This window comes from Seriola dumerili, unplaced genomic scaffold, assembly GCF_002260705.1.
Source record: "Seriola dumerili isolate Sdu_G_001 unplaced genomic scaffold, Sdu_1.0 BDQW01000044.1, whole genome shotgun sequence".
NCBI classification, from domain to species: Eukaryota; Metazoa; Chordata; class Actinopteri; order Carangiformes; family Carangidae; genus Seriola; species Seriola dumerili.
In genome coordinates, this window is record NW_019174299.1 from 7,049,528 (window position 1) to 7,064,150 (window position 14,623).

Sequence of the window (14,623 nt, forward strand, 5' to 3'; positions counted from 1 at the left end):
TCTGTGTGTTTGGTAAACGACTGATCACTAGTGTCTCAGATATTGAAAGGAGACACCCTCAGGTCATGACGCAGAGGGCGCTAAAAATGGCAGAATAGCTAAAAGCATAATCCCCTTTAGTTGTGTCAGATATAAATTTGCAGTGTTTAAGATATAGCGCGGTGACAAACCAAAAAGTGTAAATACGTCCAGAGACTTCCCTTCGCGCCTATTTCCATTGTAATCCAGGTAGAATTAAGTGAGATGAAAAAGGGACAAAAAGGAAGTGACCAAATGATTGCAGTCACAAGTTGTGATGCAAAAGGTTTTCAGACTGAGACGTGCTAATGGCTGCTCCATTGAAAATCCCAGCATGTTGCAGGCAGCGCAGCAGCAGGCAGCCACACCATCACTCATGTTTGGTGTAAAAGAAACAGGGCTCACTGGACAAGAAGGTGACTACAGTTGAGTGGCAACGACCGTGACGAGGCCTGAGCCGAGGGCAGGAAGCAGCGCCCCGACGCACCAGCCAGCTGCTAACCCTGACATCCAGCACACATGTCGCCACCCAGGGCAGCGCAGGTGTATCCAAGGAGTGGTGAGGAATGAGGAATGATCGGGGGGGGGGGGGGGGGGGGGGTCTTACTGTATGTCGGCAGAGGGTTTGGTGTTAGTGATTCAAAATAAAATAGATCCTGAGACCCAGGAGCACAAATATAATCAAACTGAGTTGATACTGTATAAATGCTGTGTATCAGTGGGCCGTGGCCCAAGAGGGCCATCAATTCATTTGCAAAACAGTAGGATACAATTTTGTATAAATAAAAAATTATATATATTTAATATATTATATAAAATATTAATAACTATATTTTATTTACACATAATGTTTTAAAATGAATCAATCTTTAAAAACATAGTTTAAATCACTGTGATAAACCAATGATGATGATGCCACTGGACCACATCATGTACTGGTTTTATCTCTCTGTGACTGCGCAGTAAAAGATTACATCCATGGCAAAAACTGGAGAATCACAATGTAGAGCTGGTTAGCAACAAGAAGAATTAAAAGGAAAGAGAGTCAAGAAAAATCTTTGATTGTTATCATTAAAATAAAAAGTGCTCTGACGATGCATTATTTGTCCTCCACATTGTACATGTTTTTAAATTTTCTAGTGGGCCATGCGTTGGAAAAGGTCAGGAACTGCTGCTGTATATTTATTGTATTTAAGTAATGTTCCAACAAAGTTTCCTCCTTTAGTGACCAGTGGCTGTGATTGATTTCATGAAAAAGCAAACTAAGAAGCTTTTACAGTCACCTTTAAAGCCTGCAAGGCTTCAGTGGTTGATACTACAAAGGCGTTTCACTTTAAGCTTGTTATTTCTGAAATGGATCAGATGTTGACATGTTCGAAGCAGCTGTAAAATAGCTGGAAAACTACCTCTGACTGTCTAACATTTGATTTAAAGGCACAACCACGTGTAAACAGGGGAGTGCTGCAGGATATTGTAGCCTCTTATTACAAGGCATTACAGCGCTTTTGAGAGCAGAACACCACTTTATATCACACCAAACACCTTGCAGCTGTCCAAAAACTGAGACATACTTATGCATTTCTGAAAAGAAACAATGTCTTAACAGCATAATACATTCTGTTGTCCTCGAAAAGCAGCTCTGTCAGAAAAGCTCCAACAAACCATCCACATATGAGACACACTGTCTCCACGGAACAGGAAATGTGCTCGGTTCTGCTCATTAAACACAAATATTTACAGCTAAAAAGCTAATGGTCAATATTAATGACCTAAGAGAATACCTACTGGGGAAAGAATGGACATCTACGGATTGATAATTAGGTGCTGTGATTCCAAGCATTCCACAAGGTTACTACCCCTGTTCTTCTCTTCTCCTGTGTTTTATTTGAAGTGTTGATCCATAAGAAGATATATTTATAGTTTTAAGAACCAAAAACCATCTCAGTGTAGTTTTACATCTCCTCTCTCTGGCTTCTCTCTGGAGCTCTAGTAACAACAGGTCAGTGAGCCAATCAGAAGAGAGGAGGCTCTGAGCCTCTCTTCTGATTGGCTGACTGTTTTCTGAGTGATCTAATAAAAATATAGACCTAGAAGATTTCAGGTAAACACTGGATGGTGGGTCCAGGTGGGCGGGGCTTCAAGCGTGGATGAGAGTGGCGGCTGCATTGTTGTGACATCACAAAGTTCCAGAAGTCCTGACGGCTGGTTTTAAGGCTCAGTTTCTGAATACAGGCTGTGTGCATTTCTCTGTGGACTGAGCGCTTTGATACTTTCACAGTATTAATATAGAACCTAGACCTGACTTATAATCAAAGAGCACATGGACATCTACCTTTATATATATGGAACCTTTAAAGGATAATTCTATTTTATATAATTTTATTCATTTTGCTGTTGTGTTTTCTCATGTTGTTGCTCAAATACTTGGAGGAAACATAAGAGATGGAGATATCCTGAATCATTAACCAGTGCTGTAAAGAGCCCTGGAAAAGGCACAACCAATCAATTACATAGAGAGCCGAGGGAGGGTGAGGTTATTTAGCCAGCCAGTGGACAGTGTGTGGACGCTGCTGCGTTTGTGTGTTGTTTATGCGAGCTTGCACGCGGCTGTGCGGGGGTGGCGGGAGCACCATGATTCAGTGGTGTTGTGATTTTAACAGCGGACCCAGGACGGGCGGTTTATTTTCGTCCGTCGCCCTGTGAGTGACGGTCCAATCAAGCTTGGGACGGGCTGTCAAGCCTGTCAGGCTGAGGAATGAGAGGAGATGGGAATCAAAGACACAGAGCAGGACCAAACCATGATGGACGGACCTGAGCACAGCAGCCACACAGGCGAAGGCAGGGGGAGAGGAGGTAGGGTGGGGGGCATCAAAGAAATGTGGGGAGACATCGAGAAAATGGAAATATGTGTAGGTTGAAAAAAAGGGAGGAGAAAGAGGCGGCTGGAGGAAAGCAAAGGGAATCAGGAAACAGGGAAAGGAAGGTGAAAGTCAAAAAGAAATCTCATGTTTGAAGAAGTCAAAATGTTTGAAGTCCAAAATCTTCAACATGTGAGTAAACTGAATAATCAGAGTTAGAGAGGGAATATTGTAGGATATTTTTTCTTACCGATCCAGCGCATGAATGAGGTGAGGATCTGAAGATATTTGGTCTTCTGAGCGCTGAAGAAGGTAAAAGGTCCCAAAAGAACAGTGAACACACTCTGCAAGATAAAGAAAAGATGTGGTGAATATTTCAATTGGTGTATAAGACACAAAATGCTTTACCAGTTCAAGGTTAGACAACCCTCTTATGTCACTTTTGTGGGTTTTCTTGACCCCTGTTAATATCAGCTCACAGCTCTGTTTTGGACTCGCAATTGTGATAATTCCCCAAACATGTCATTTTGAAGCACAAGTGGAGACTCATTGTGTGCTGTCAGAATCCCATCAGCACTCTCAAAGACAGGGGAACAGACGAACAGCTGGACCAATCCATAGTCCAACAAAAAAATTTCAAATCCTCTCAGGCCACAGCTCTGATTGCCTATCAGATACTTTCTTTATCAAGAGCTGCAATCAGAGGCAGTGGCTCAGCTACTGGAGCTCCAATTCCATCAGTTCCCCTCACTCCTCCTCCTCCACGCGTTTACCCCCCCCCCCCCCCCCCCCATCCCCATTCTCTGACTGCACAGTCTGAGAGCCATGTGATCTCAGAGGCACTCACTTGTGTGCCATTTCATCTCAAGAGCAGCCAGCAGGGTTTCAAAGAGGGACCTTACTCCCAGACAAACATATGGACAGACACACACTTACACACACGTCTGTGAGGACATAGAATAAGACTTCAGTTCAGTGTTGGACATGTAGAAAAAAGTAGAGTGGACAGAAAGACGGCTACTAAACACTCAAAATATAAGCATGTTGTTGACTTTTCTAGCCATGGAAGAAAACTACAGGTACTACTTAGGTTTTTATTGATTTTGAAGTATAAATACCAATCCATGGCAATATGGCTTGATATCATGGAGCAATTTCAGATGAGGCTATGCTCTAAATTAGTCTTGATAAAACGAAGGCTTAAAAGTTTCCAAGTAACATGTCTGACCTAGTTCGTTAGGGAACAAGAGAATTTCGGACACAACAAGAGTCAGCTGTTATCTCCAGATGTACAGCTGGACAGCTGGAGTATCTGTGGGTGTGTGAGGAAAAAAAATAACAGTCTTTAATTCTGCTGAATAATGATGTTGCCTACGTGTCTATATATTAAAGTATTACCCGCTGTCTTCTTGGCAAAAGTGCAGCCTAAGCTCAAGACGAGCCAAAGCATAAATCTGCACGACCATCGGAGGCAATGAGTGAATCATTATGAAGAGGGATGTGTCTGAAGAAGAGAGTGAAAATGATGGCAGCTGGCTGACAGACAGCAGTGTTTTTAGCCCTGCAGGGTTCAGCACAGTGGGTCTTTCCTGGCACCTTTCCTTTCTGGACAAAGATCACTTTGTGAATGACAGCATGTCGTCACGCAGCGTGATATTTGTGTCTGAAACGTATTTGTCATGCCTAATGAAAAGAGCTACAACTGATGACCGACTTGGCACTTTGAGAGTGTTTAGTCATAATTTGTTCAAGTTGACTCTACTGAAGAAGCTGTAATCTTAAAGGTCCCATATTGTATGAAGTGAGATTTCCGCAGAGAAATGCACACAGCCTGTATTCAGAAACTGACTTCTGTAACTTTGTGATGTCACTACGATACAGTCACTGCTCTCATCCATGCCCCAAGCCCCGCCCACCTGGACCCACATTCCAACCTCGCAGGATTTGTTTTTTTCGGAGTATTTACCTGTAATCTGCAATATTTTTATTCGATCACTCAGAAAACAGTCAGCCAATCAGAAGGGAGGCTCAGAGCCTCCTCTCTTGTGATTGGCTCACCAACCTGTTGTCACTAGAGCTCCAGAGAGAAGCCTGAGAGAGATGTAAAACTACATTGAGATGGTTTTTGGTTCTTAAAACTATAAATATATCTTCTTATGGATCAACACTTCAATTTCTTATGGATCAACACTTGGGACACTGGGACCTTGAACATAGACTGCAGGATAAACAAATAAGCAGAAAGTTGAGCAACAGATCGAGCTAAGCCAAAAAAGGGGTAATGTTCAACAATGACGTTTTTTGTTAAAGGGTAAATATAAACTTTATTAGTTTCTCTGGAGCCAAAACAATCTCCAAGTTTCCATACTGATACAAAAGAATAAATTTTTGTGGAATATAAACATGTTTGGTCTAAAGTCAACAATATAAAACTAGGAGATTATTCTGATTGAGATCAAGAGGTATCTGATCCTAGAATAAGTTAACCAGAGAAATAATTTGATCAAATGTTCAATGTGTTTGGTTTTTGATTCTCAATGATACAGATACATTTGTGGATATTTAAGAAGTACTGATGTTCGATGTCCTAGCCTACATCACATATCTTGATTTCATAAATACTCTTATTTCACAGCTGTTAACATAGTTACATAGAGTAACAGCTCCTAAACGGACAGCTCTTAATACCAGGTTACAGTCCCGCCTCGATGGGGAGAGATTCAAGAAATATCCCTGAGGGTTAATAGCACTGAGCCTGTTGTAGTTTCTCAGCAGTTTCAGGACCACTCATGAATCAAGGCTGCGCAGCCTCCCATAAAACCCCCGACTGAACAATGGCCTGAGGACAGTGGACTGCTCAACTGTATCTCAACAACAAGAGCAATATAAGAGCACAACACCACCTCAAAGATAAACAACTACAACACCTTCTTCCCTATAGAGAAAACTACATTTGCACCAATATATATTATATTATTTGGATTTATATTTCTGTTATATTGGTAAATAACTGACAAAATTTCACATCACATCCAGCTGTTTTTACAGATCACCAGGAAATGTCCCTCAAGATCAAAGAGCACCACTGCTGACCACCATTTTCAAAGCATACCTTTATTTTTATGTGTATCTCTAAAACCTTGTTATGGTTAATGGGCTAAATCGTGTAAGACTACTATGACAGTCCATTAATTAGACAATGAGGGCATAAACTAAATATCAGAGGATGTATATACTCCCACAGCAGCGACAGGAAAACCTTGATCCTCTGAAAAAGGCGTTCTTGAATTCGGTGAGTAGAAATTGGATCACAGAGGGACTAGAGCTGCACAGGAAAGAGATGAAGTCACAGAAAACGACAGCATGGGGATGGAAAAGTGGAAGTGTGAGTGGGCGAGTGTGAGGGCATCAGATGCCATGTGGCTGTAGGGTGACTCAGACCCAGAGAGCTGGCATGACCCTACCAGAGCAGAGAGCGAAAATGGTAATGTCCCAGTGAGCCAGAGATCACACTTGTCCACCAAAAAAAAAAAAAAAAGAAAAAAAAAAAATGGTAGTGCTGGGGTGCACGTTCAAGAGGATCTGGCTCTGAGGCATTAAGTAGGAAGCATATAAGAGGTGCGTCTAGTCCAGGATTGACAACAGACTGCCTTTATTCCTGGTACTCTTCTTTTTTTTTAAGTATACTTTAGCCATATTCTAGACAGACACATTTTCTAATCTGTTCCCACTTTAAATTGCTATTTGATGTGAATGGAAATGTAACGCGTCCTCCATGTTTACCCATCGTCTTGACAAATTTAGGATGATGTACATTTCCACAGCACTGATTCCATCAGCACATCAGCAGTCATGTCGAACTCAGCACATAAATACTGTTACGACTAAGAAATTGTTCAAACCCCTTTTACTTTACATCTTTTTGTGCAGCTGAATTCTTCCTGCACAGATTTTTCACACTGAAGCCTATTCGCTATTCAAACAGCATAATCCCCCTCGTTACAGATTGACATTTAATCTAAAAAGGTTCAGGAGTGTGCTGAGTTTTGGTTTTGGTTATTATTTGAATATCAATTTTTTGTTTGTTTGTTTTTTTCTTTATCAAAATCATTGTTTTGTCATTTTGTCTTTATTTGAAAACTGACTGTATAAAAGGCAGACAGGGAACAAGAGTGGAGAGAGTGGACCCCCCATGGATACCAGCTTTTATCTGAGAATTTACAGCATGTATCATCACAAAGCAGAGCAATCTGGTACAGGTGAGAGTGTGCTGTTCAAGGCAGACATTAGCGACCTCTAGACAAAGACACCCACAGTCAGCTAATAAGGATAAATGTATATGAAGCTTCAGGTCATCTCCTTTTCTGGTCTTTCCTTTCCTGGCTACCACAATGGATGAGAACAGGGTCACTTCTGACAGTGCTCCATGACCCACAATTGTGTGATTATTTATTCAGAGCCCGGACTGTGAGCACCATCTCCACAGGTAATTACTGAGGAGCCGCACAGAAAGTAAACACTCACGTGTAGATTTATTCTTTTACACAACAAATAGACAACTACAATGTATCCATACTGTTTATCCCCACACTGTGTGGCTGTGCCGATGTGCAGTGAAGTGGCACATAATGTTGGTGCTGACGGCTTTATGTGATGGGTGTCACATGACGAGCTGCTGCACTACAGCAGCCATGTTTTTTTGCACTTCAGACTTCCTGATGTGTGAAATGATTGAACACATTCACACATCTCCATGTGTCAAATCTAAAAATGAAGCCTCAGAGAGGGATGAGCGAACCTGCTGAAAAGCCACAGAAAAACCTATGAAAATGAAGAGATATCATCTTCTATCATTCAGCGAACTCCACGCTTGATTCAATTTAAATAGTAGTAATTATATTAATATTACAGAGAACAACATTAGCTCCAGTTTCAAAGGTCTGCATCAGCTAGAAATGTGCAGCAGTGTCAAGAGAAATAAAACTGCCAGACAACAGGAAAACAAAGAGATGAATATAACTAGAATTTCATAACGCTGACAGATTGACACTTGGTTCCAATGCATTTATTCATTTAATACTTTGTTCAGACTGTTCTGGCAATTTCATCTCACTCTGTACGTCGGCCTTGCAGACATACAGATTTCTGTGTGCATTTTTGCGTCCTCACCACAGAAACTGCTTACGTTTCTTGCTCAGTTTAATAAATGTCTCAATAAACCAAAACAGAGTCCGTCAGGAGGAAAGTGGCATGAATCACTTTTGGCTTGATGCTTCCCTCCCATGCTTGCCTGTTCGGCAAGCTGATGGGTATTGCTCCTCTGGAGCAGCGCGCTCATCAACTACGGGCATTTCACTTTTGACAACAAAGACATTCTTAAAAAAAATCTGCCATTTTTCCTCCTCAGTATGAGACAACACCTGGCTGGCTGCAATCACACACTTCAGTGAAACGCAATAAACACTGAGTCTGAGATGAGAAACTGTAAAGGTGACCAAGCAATGATGGATACAAACACTGAGATCTGTCCTATTACCTCTCTGTGGAGGGTTCACACTGAAGGAGCATCAGCAAATACTGAGGAAAAAAGATTCTTGCATAACCTGCTCTCAATGTGAGGTCACGGGCTTTCATTCATTTGCAGAAAGCACGAAAGGCGCATCACATAAACAATGAATTATCACTGTATTCTAATAATGATGGACAACGCGTTGTGTGCAGCGCTTGGCCCAACATGTATTTGATTTTTTGTGGTGATTTTAATCCAAATTTCAGGCCCTGTCACTAATAATATTTAGAACCCTTAAAATGTAAATATCTGAGGTCAAATTGGGATTCAGAAATGGCCCTACACCATTGTGACCTAAACCGTGAGACAGCCACAACAGTATGAATTAAAATGTAATAACTAGAAATACTGCCTCATGGTTGTATGCCTCCACCACTAGTTTCAGGTTACATTCCTTTTTATCCAGAACCATATAAAATATTAACCATTTGTGTGAAAGTTTGCTTGAGTAATGTCCAAAAAGGGTTTTCTGAGGTCACCGTGACCTTTGACCTTTGACCACTAAAGTCTAATCAGTTCATCCTTGAGTCCAAGTGGACATTTGTGCCAAATTTGAAGAAGTTCTGTCAAGGTGTTACTGAGATATCTCGTCCATGATAATAGGACAGACGTCCAAGCCAAAAACAATATGCTTCCGGTTCTGGCTGTCGTGGCCAGAGAGGAATAAAAAAGGAACAGAAAAATTAATAGAAGAAAAAGAAGAAGAAGAACCTATAATGACAATGTTTTACTTCAGTAAAAAAGTATCAAACAGTTATCAGACTGAATTATCTAAAGTCTCTCCACTTCACCGATCAGACAAAGCTGAAATAGGGTCCTTTTGATCTTGTACTTCTGAATATTTTGTGCTCAAGTGAGCAGTTCAGATAACAGATCTTTATTGTTAACTCCACTTACCGGGACTGAAAAAGTCTGCAGATGATACAACTCAGATAATTGCCATCTCTGGGGATCTACTTTTTAAAACGTGTTTCATCCACATTCAAACACGGGCTTCAGTTCTTTGTGGTGACACCATCGTTATTTCGCTTTCAAACAACACCTTTGTTGCCAGTCCTCACTGCTGTACCAAGGTCTCATTACAGACCGTGACTCAAATCATGGCAACGCTCTGAGGGCAACATCTTTTTTATCATTACAGTCTCAGCCACAGGGATGAACAACCCGCTGCCTCCCTGTTCTCTAAACCCATTTTTCCAGTTCTCCACAAAGCAACAAACAACACTCCCAAACAGTCAGAGTTACTTCACATTGGCATATGCGCACAGAACTACCCGAGATGCAGTCGGTCGGGAGTGTAGATGAAACATGGAACTGATGTCGAACTCTGCAGCATAGAGCATCGATCTCAGCGAAGCTACCCTGGCTTTTAAATGTAGGTTGTGAAAACACCTTTGTTGTCCATTGTCTTCCATCTTTCAGCCGTCATTAATTATTTAATTATTTAACTATTGACGATTATTTCATCATTAATTACATAATTAATCAACACATCATTCTCTCTACTGTCCTCTGTCTAATAAAGGGAATAACTACTTTTAAAAAAGTAACAAAATAACTTTCCCTTGACTTTTTTTCGACAGCCTCTCTGTGAAGCTGCAAAGTTATAATTTGGGAGTAAGAGATTAATGGGGCTTAGATATGGTGAATGATCTCAATTATGGTGAAAACCTGCCACCAACTGGCAACCCAGGCCGTGGCTGTCAATCACTTTCAAAGTCTTTAAAAGACCAGTGTTTTGGATTTGTGCGGATGAGAGGGTGCCAATCCAATCCGGTGCCAATCCAATGCTCTAATTAATCGCCACATATGAGTGTTTCTCCTGAGCCATGCATTGCGCAGGCTCTTCATCCATCACAGTTGGGCTACGCTAGTCGACCCCTGACCGTCCAGCCCATTAAATAATTAATCAACATAGTTTTTTCTTCTTTTCAGCAGGGTCGGCCAAACGCTGCGGTGGCACAGATGTCCTCGGGCTCTTGGAAGTCACTGTAGCTGAATTTATGTCCAACAGAGCCATATGAGGGCTTTGTTCGTGACTGCCAAGTTGGGAAATCACTGTTTAGTTTTAGAGTTTGGCTGGTGTTTGTCTGCCGCAAAGAGGGTTAACAGTAAGAGACCCTGAGGGCGAGCAGAGATCACGGTGGGGAGGAAGTCCAGCACTGAAAATCCTAAGTGCCCTGGTGGTTCCATGCGGTGGTCCAGCCTGGGCACTGATAATCCACCCACAATCAAACATAGAAAGAAGGATTATAATAGCCAATCCCCACAGTCCCAAGATCCCTGGCCATTTGTGTCTGATGTTAATCTTTATTCCAAACAGATTTCAAACAGATAAAACTGAAACTGCAGGTCATTATTCAGTCACTTTTTCTGTATTATTAATCATGAAATTTCCTAACCAAACTGTTTTTTCTCAGACACTGCTGCCCTGATTAACAAATGCAATCTGAACCCGTTTCTAATCAATTACTGTCACCTGTAATCCTCACTCACACAGATGCAGATCTCACCTCATTACTATGGAAAGATGATAACCACCTCATTTATTAACCACGAGATCGTTCCTGTTCGGCACCTAAACTCGTTTTCTGTGAAGCCTAATCCTATATTTCATAAAAACAGGCCGTCATTCTGTGAGGCAGCAGGTCTTCACTGTAATACAATGGAGAAAATCCTGTATTTCAGTTATCTCACCCACTACAATTAACTAGATTTTTCAAATGTGGTACAAAACTCATGTTTTCAGTCACATGAAAACATTTCGCATGACGTACTGTAAACACTGCCCACTGATCGTTATTATGACCCATAGTTACGTTTCGTTGCTAGGTGACATCTAGTGGTCATAGTAATTATGACAGGAGCAAAGGGAACAGTGCGGTGACGTAGTGTAAAGAGAGACAACGTCCACGTCAGGAGGAGGTTGAGATGGGTGGATGGATGGGTCAACAAAACACAGGAACATGGAGGGGTGTTTAATTCCCATGTGAAACCAGCAGGTTATGTTGTTTCTAATATCCACGAGCGTTTGTTGTTATTATTGTAACTATGACAACAACAATGTTGAGGAATTACTTATTTTAACCCAAAACACGGTCTTTCCTAACCAAGTAGTTTTTGTGCCTAAACCTAACCGAACCCTGACCTTTATTATAGTAACCATGGCGACGAAGGTAGGTGCGCTGCTCTCGGTACAATCCTTCTGTTATTATTGTAACCATGACAACTGAGGGGCGCTATTTCAGGAGACACTGCTATGGGTGGTATCGGAGGGTTGAAAAAAAAACCACCTGTATGGTTGAGGTTCAGGTTGGAGGACTGCTTGGAAACAACACGCAGTTATAATGGAGACAGCTAGATCTGTGCCTCCTGCTTCCTCACCAGAGAATAGCTGCAAAAAGTGCAAAAATTCAAGACCTGTACACCTGCACACATCATTTAACTTTGATTAAGACTTTGAATGTATAAAATATAGAATCCAGCAATCTAAGACTTTTTTCAACCTACAGACAGTTTGACAGAAATTAAGACATTGTTTACATTCCCAGAGTGAATGATCCTCAATTTGCATTTTTTGTCATTAAGACTGATTGAAATTAATTAGCAGTGAGAAAGGAACCAATTACTCAGTACACATTTAAATGTCTCAAAGCCCAACAATATTATATGTATATGTATACGTGTGTGTGTGTGAGTGTGTGTGTGTGTGTGTGTGTGTGTGTGTGTGTGTGTGTGTGTGTGTGTGTGTGTGTGTTCATGACAAAACCAGGAAAAAGATTATTTAGATTCTCAGACAGTATTTCATCTTAATGATGCAAAACAAAATAAAATGCGGTGTGACTGCATGATGCTGAGAAAAACAACACGTCAACTACATCATACACAGGATGTAATGGAGTATTGGATATTACGGGCCAATTCAGTGCCTTGGTGTTGACATGTATGATTAAAGACTTGGGGGTAACCTCACCATGGTGGTATGGAACAGAAATGGCATAAAATAGGCCATAAAAGCCCAGGAGACACGTACAAACCCTTATGATAGCAATAACAAGTCATCTGATTCACTGAACACACACGGGCAGCGGGGAGGGAAGAGAGGCATAAGACAAAGATGCTCACCACATGATTGTGGGGATGGTGCTGTGAGGAGAGGCAGATAATACAGAGGGGAGCAGAGGTGGTGCCTGGGAGGCAACACGGTGCAGTTACAACCATATTGGAGCTATACGTTTGTCAGGATGAAAGAGGGTCTACCTTCAGCGTCATTAATCACCAGCAAACGTGATTAACATAAATAAATAATAAAAGAGAAAAAATGATTTGACGTGTCATATTTCAAGAACCAATTAATGAAACCAATTAAGATATTGTGGCTCCATTCTGCTTTATGTTCCCTTCATCAAGAAAAAATGAACTGAGTGTGTCGGAACGTCAACATGAAGCCTCTAAGTGATTGTGTTTGCTAAGTGACAATGCAATTAATAACAATTAATAACAAGATGAGTTCACTTCAAATGATCGTTGGATGAATCATAAGTCAACTGACAAAAAATGTTTTGATAAGTGAATAATTGTTTGAGATTTTTTTTTTTTTTTATAATTTAAGTTTCAAATATTTTCTGGTTCCAGCTTCTCAAACGAGACAATTTCTGTTTTCTATCACTGAAAACTGCATGTGTTCACACTGCAGGTCAGACAAAACAAGCCATTTTTTTTTTACATTTAACAATTAATCAATTCATTAATCAAATAATTGTTTGTTGCTCTGTCACCCCTTGCGCATATAAAAAAAAATAGGACTTGGCAACAATTAAGACACATGGTTTAAATGTTATGTCATCCATTTGACTAGGATGAGTTAATTTGTGGGTGCAGCTAATGATAAAATCTGGACATTTACATTAGATGTTTTCTATTCAATAATCAGCGTGACTGACGACGTGTGTATAAAAAGGTCAAATACAGGGTCAAATTACAGCAGCCTCAGGTCAAAACAAGCTCACCTGTGACCTAAAGTGCGCCTGTCTCAACTCATTTTCTAAAACTTGCCTTTTACTGTAGTTTGTAAATGTGTTGGAGAATATTTGCCGCGAACGTGACCTGAATTGGGTTTCTGGGAAGTCAAAGCCGACAATAACAGCAATGGAGGAGGAGTAAACTTAATATAAGGCTAGATCTGTCTTTCACCTCAGCGGAGGTTTTACAAATGAGCCTCTTTCTTGGTGCCATTTCAAAAGTGTTGACAGGGCATCAAGCTCACCTGTCTCCTGAGTGACAAGTGTTGGCCCGGCAAGTTGGACTACACTTTTGGCTGACTCAGAGAAAAGAACAAAACATCATCACTTCAGCCTCCACAGGATCCTGCAATGAGTAGAAGAGACTTGCCTGAATTCTAAAAAACCTTATTAGAAATATTATTAACAAATGGCAGATTTAGGGTCAATGTTATGAATTTCTCTGAGTGTGTGTGTGCATGTTTTTTTTTTAATGTTTTACGAGATAGGCATAAAGGGTGAATGTAACAGGGCTTATCTGCTGCCAGCAGGAGCCCCTCCATCCATCTCTTATGTCACTGTCTCTGTCAGCTCCGGACGCTGCTCCCAACCCTTTGGGTCTTTGGGTCAACATCAAGCTACAGAAATTCAACTTCCTCAAAGACATACACACACACACACACCACATGAATAAATAATGCTGCCTCTCCCCGAACATGCCTCGCATCCAAAAGACAACTGAAGCAGGCTTCAGGAAGCCAGTGAACCAGACTGTGGATCACCTGTCAGGCTTGATTCAAATCACTGGAGGTCCTCAAAATCTAGTTCAAGTTCAAGTCTAGGTTTGTATAGTAACTCACTAACCAAGCACATAAAACATATTTTTCTTAGTAGAGATTCCCTTAGTATGGATATCAGGGCGGATCCAGGCATATTTTGGGATTGCTATGGGCCAATAAAGCCAATCAAAATCAGAGTCTTTCTTTACTGGACTCTACTGAGTTTAGTGCACCTCAGTTCCTTCCTACAGTGTGAGCATTTTGTGGTATAAGCCAGTGGAAATAAGAGTGTGTCAATGTGAAAAATGATTTGGGCAGACCAGGTTTCAACCTCCAGGGCTAAAAAAAAAAAGTGCCAAAAACTGCAGTTCCTCTCATGACCACTAGAGGCTTCAAAAG

At 41.1% G+C, this 14,623-nt stretch overlaps 1 protein-coding gene across 1 annotated transcript in view; it reads right to left on the reverse strand.

Moving 5' to 3' along the window:
* The window catches only part of tmem104 (transmembrane protein 104), a 65,079-nt gene that overhangs the window by 15,162 nt on the left and 35,294 nt on the right, over positions 1 to 14,623 (reverse strand). The window contains exon 9 of the mRNA XM_022739672.1: positions 3,127 to 3,220. Within this exon, the coding sequence (XP_022595393.1) occupies positions 3,127 to 3,220 (94 nt within the window). The remainder of the gene's footprint in view (positions 1 to 3,126; positions 3,221 to 14,623) is intronic.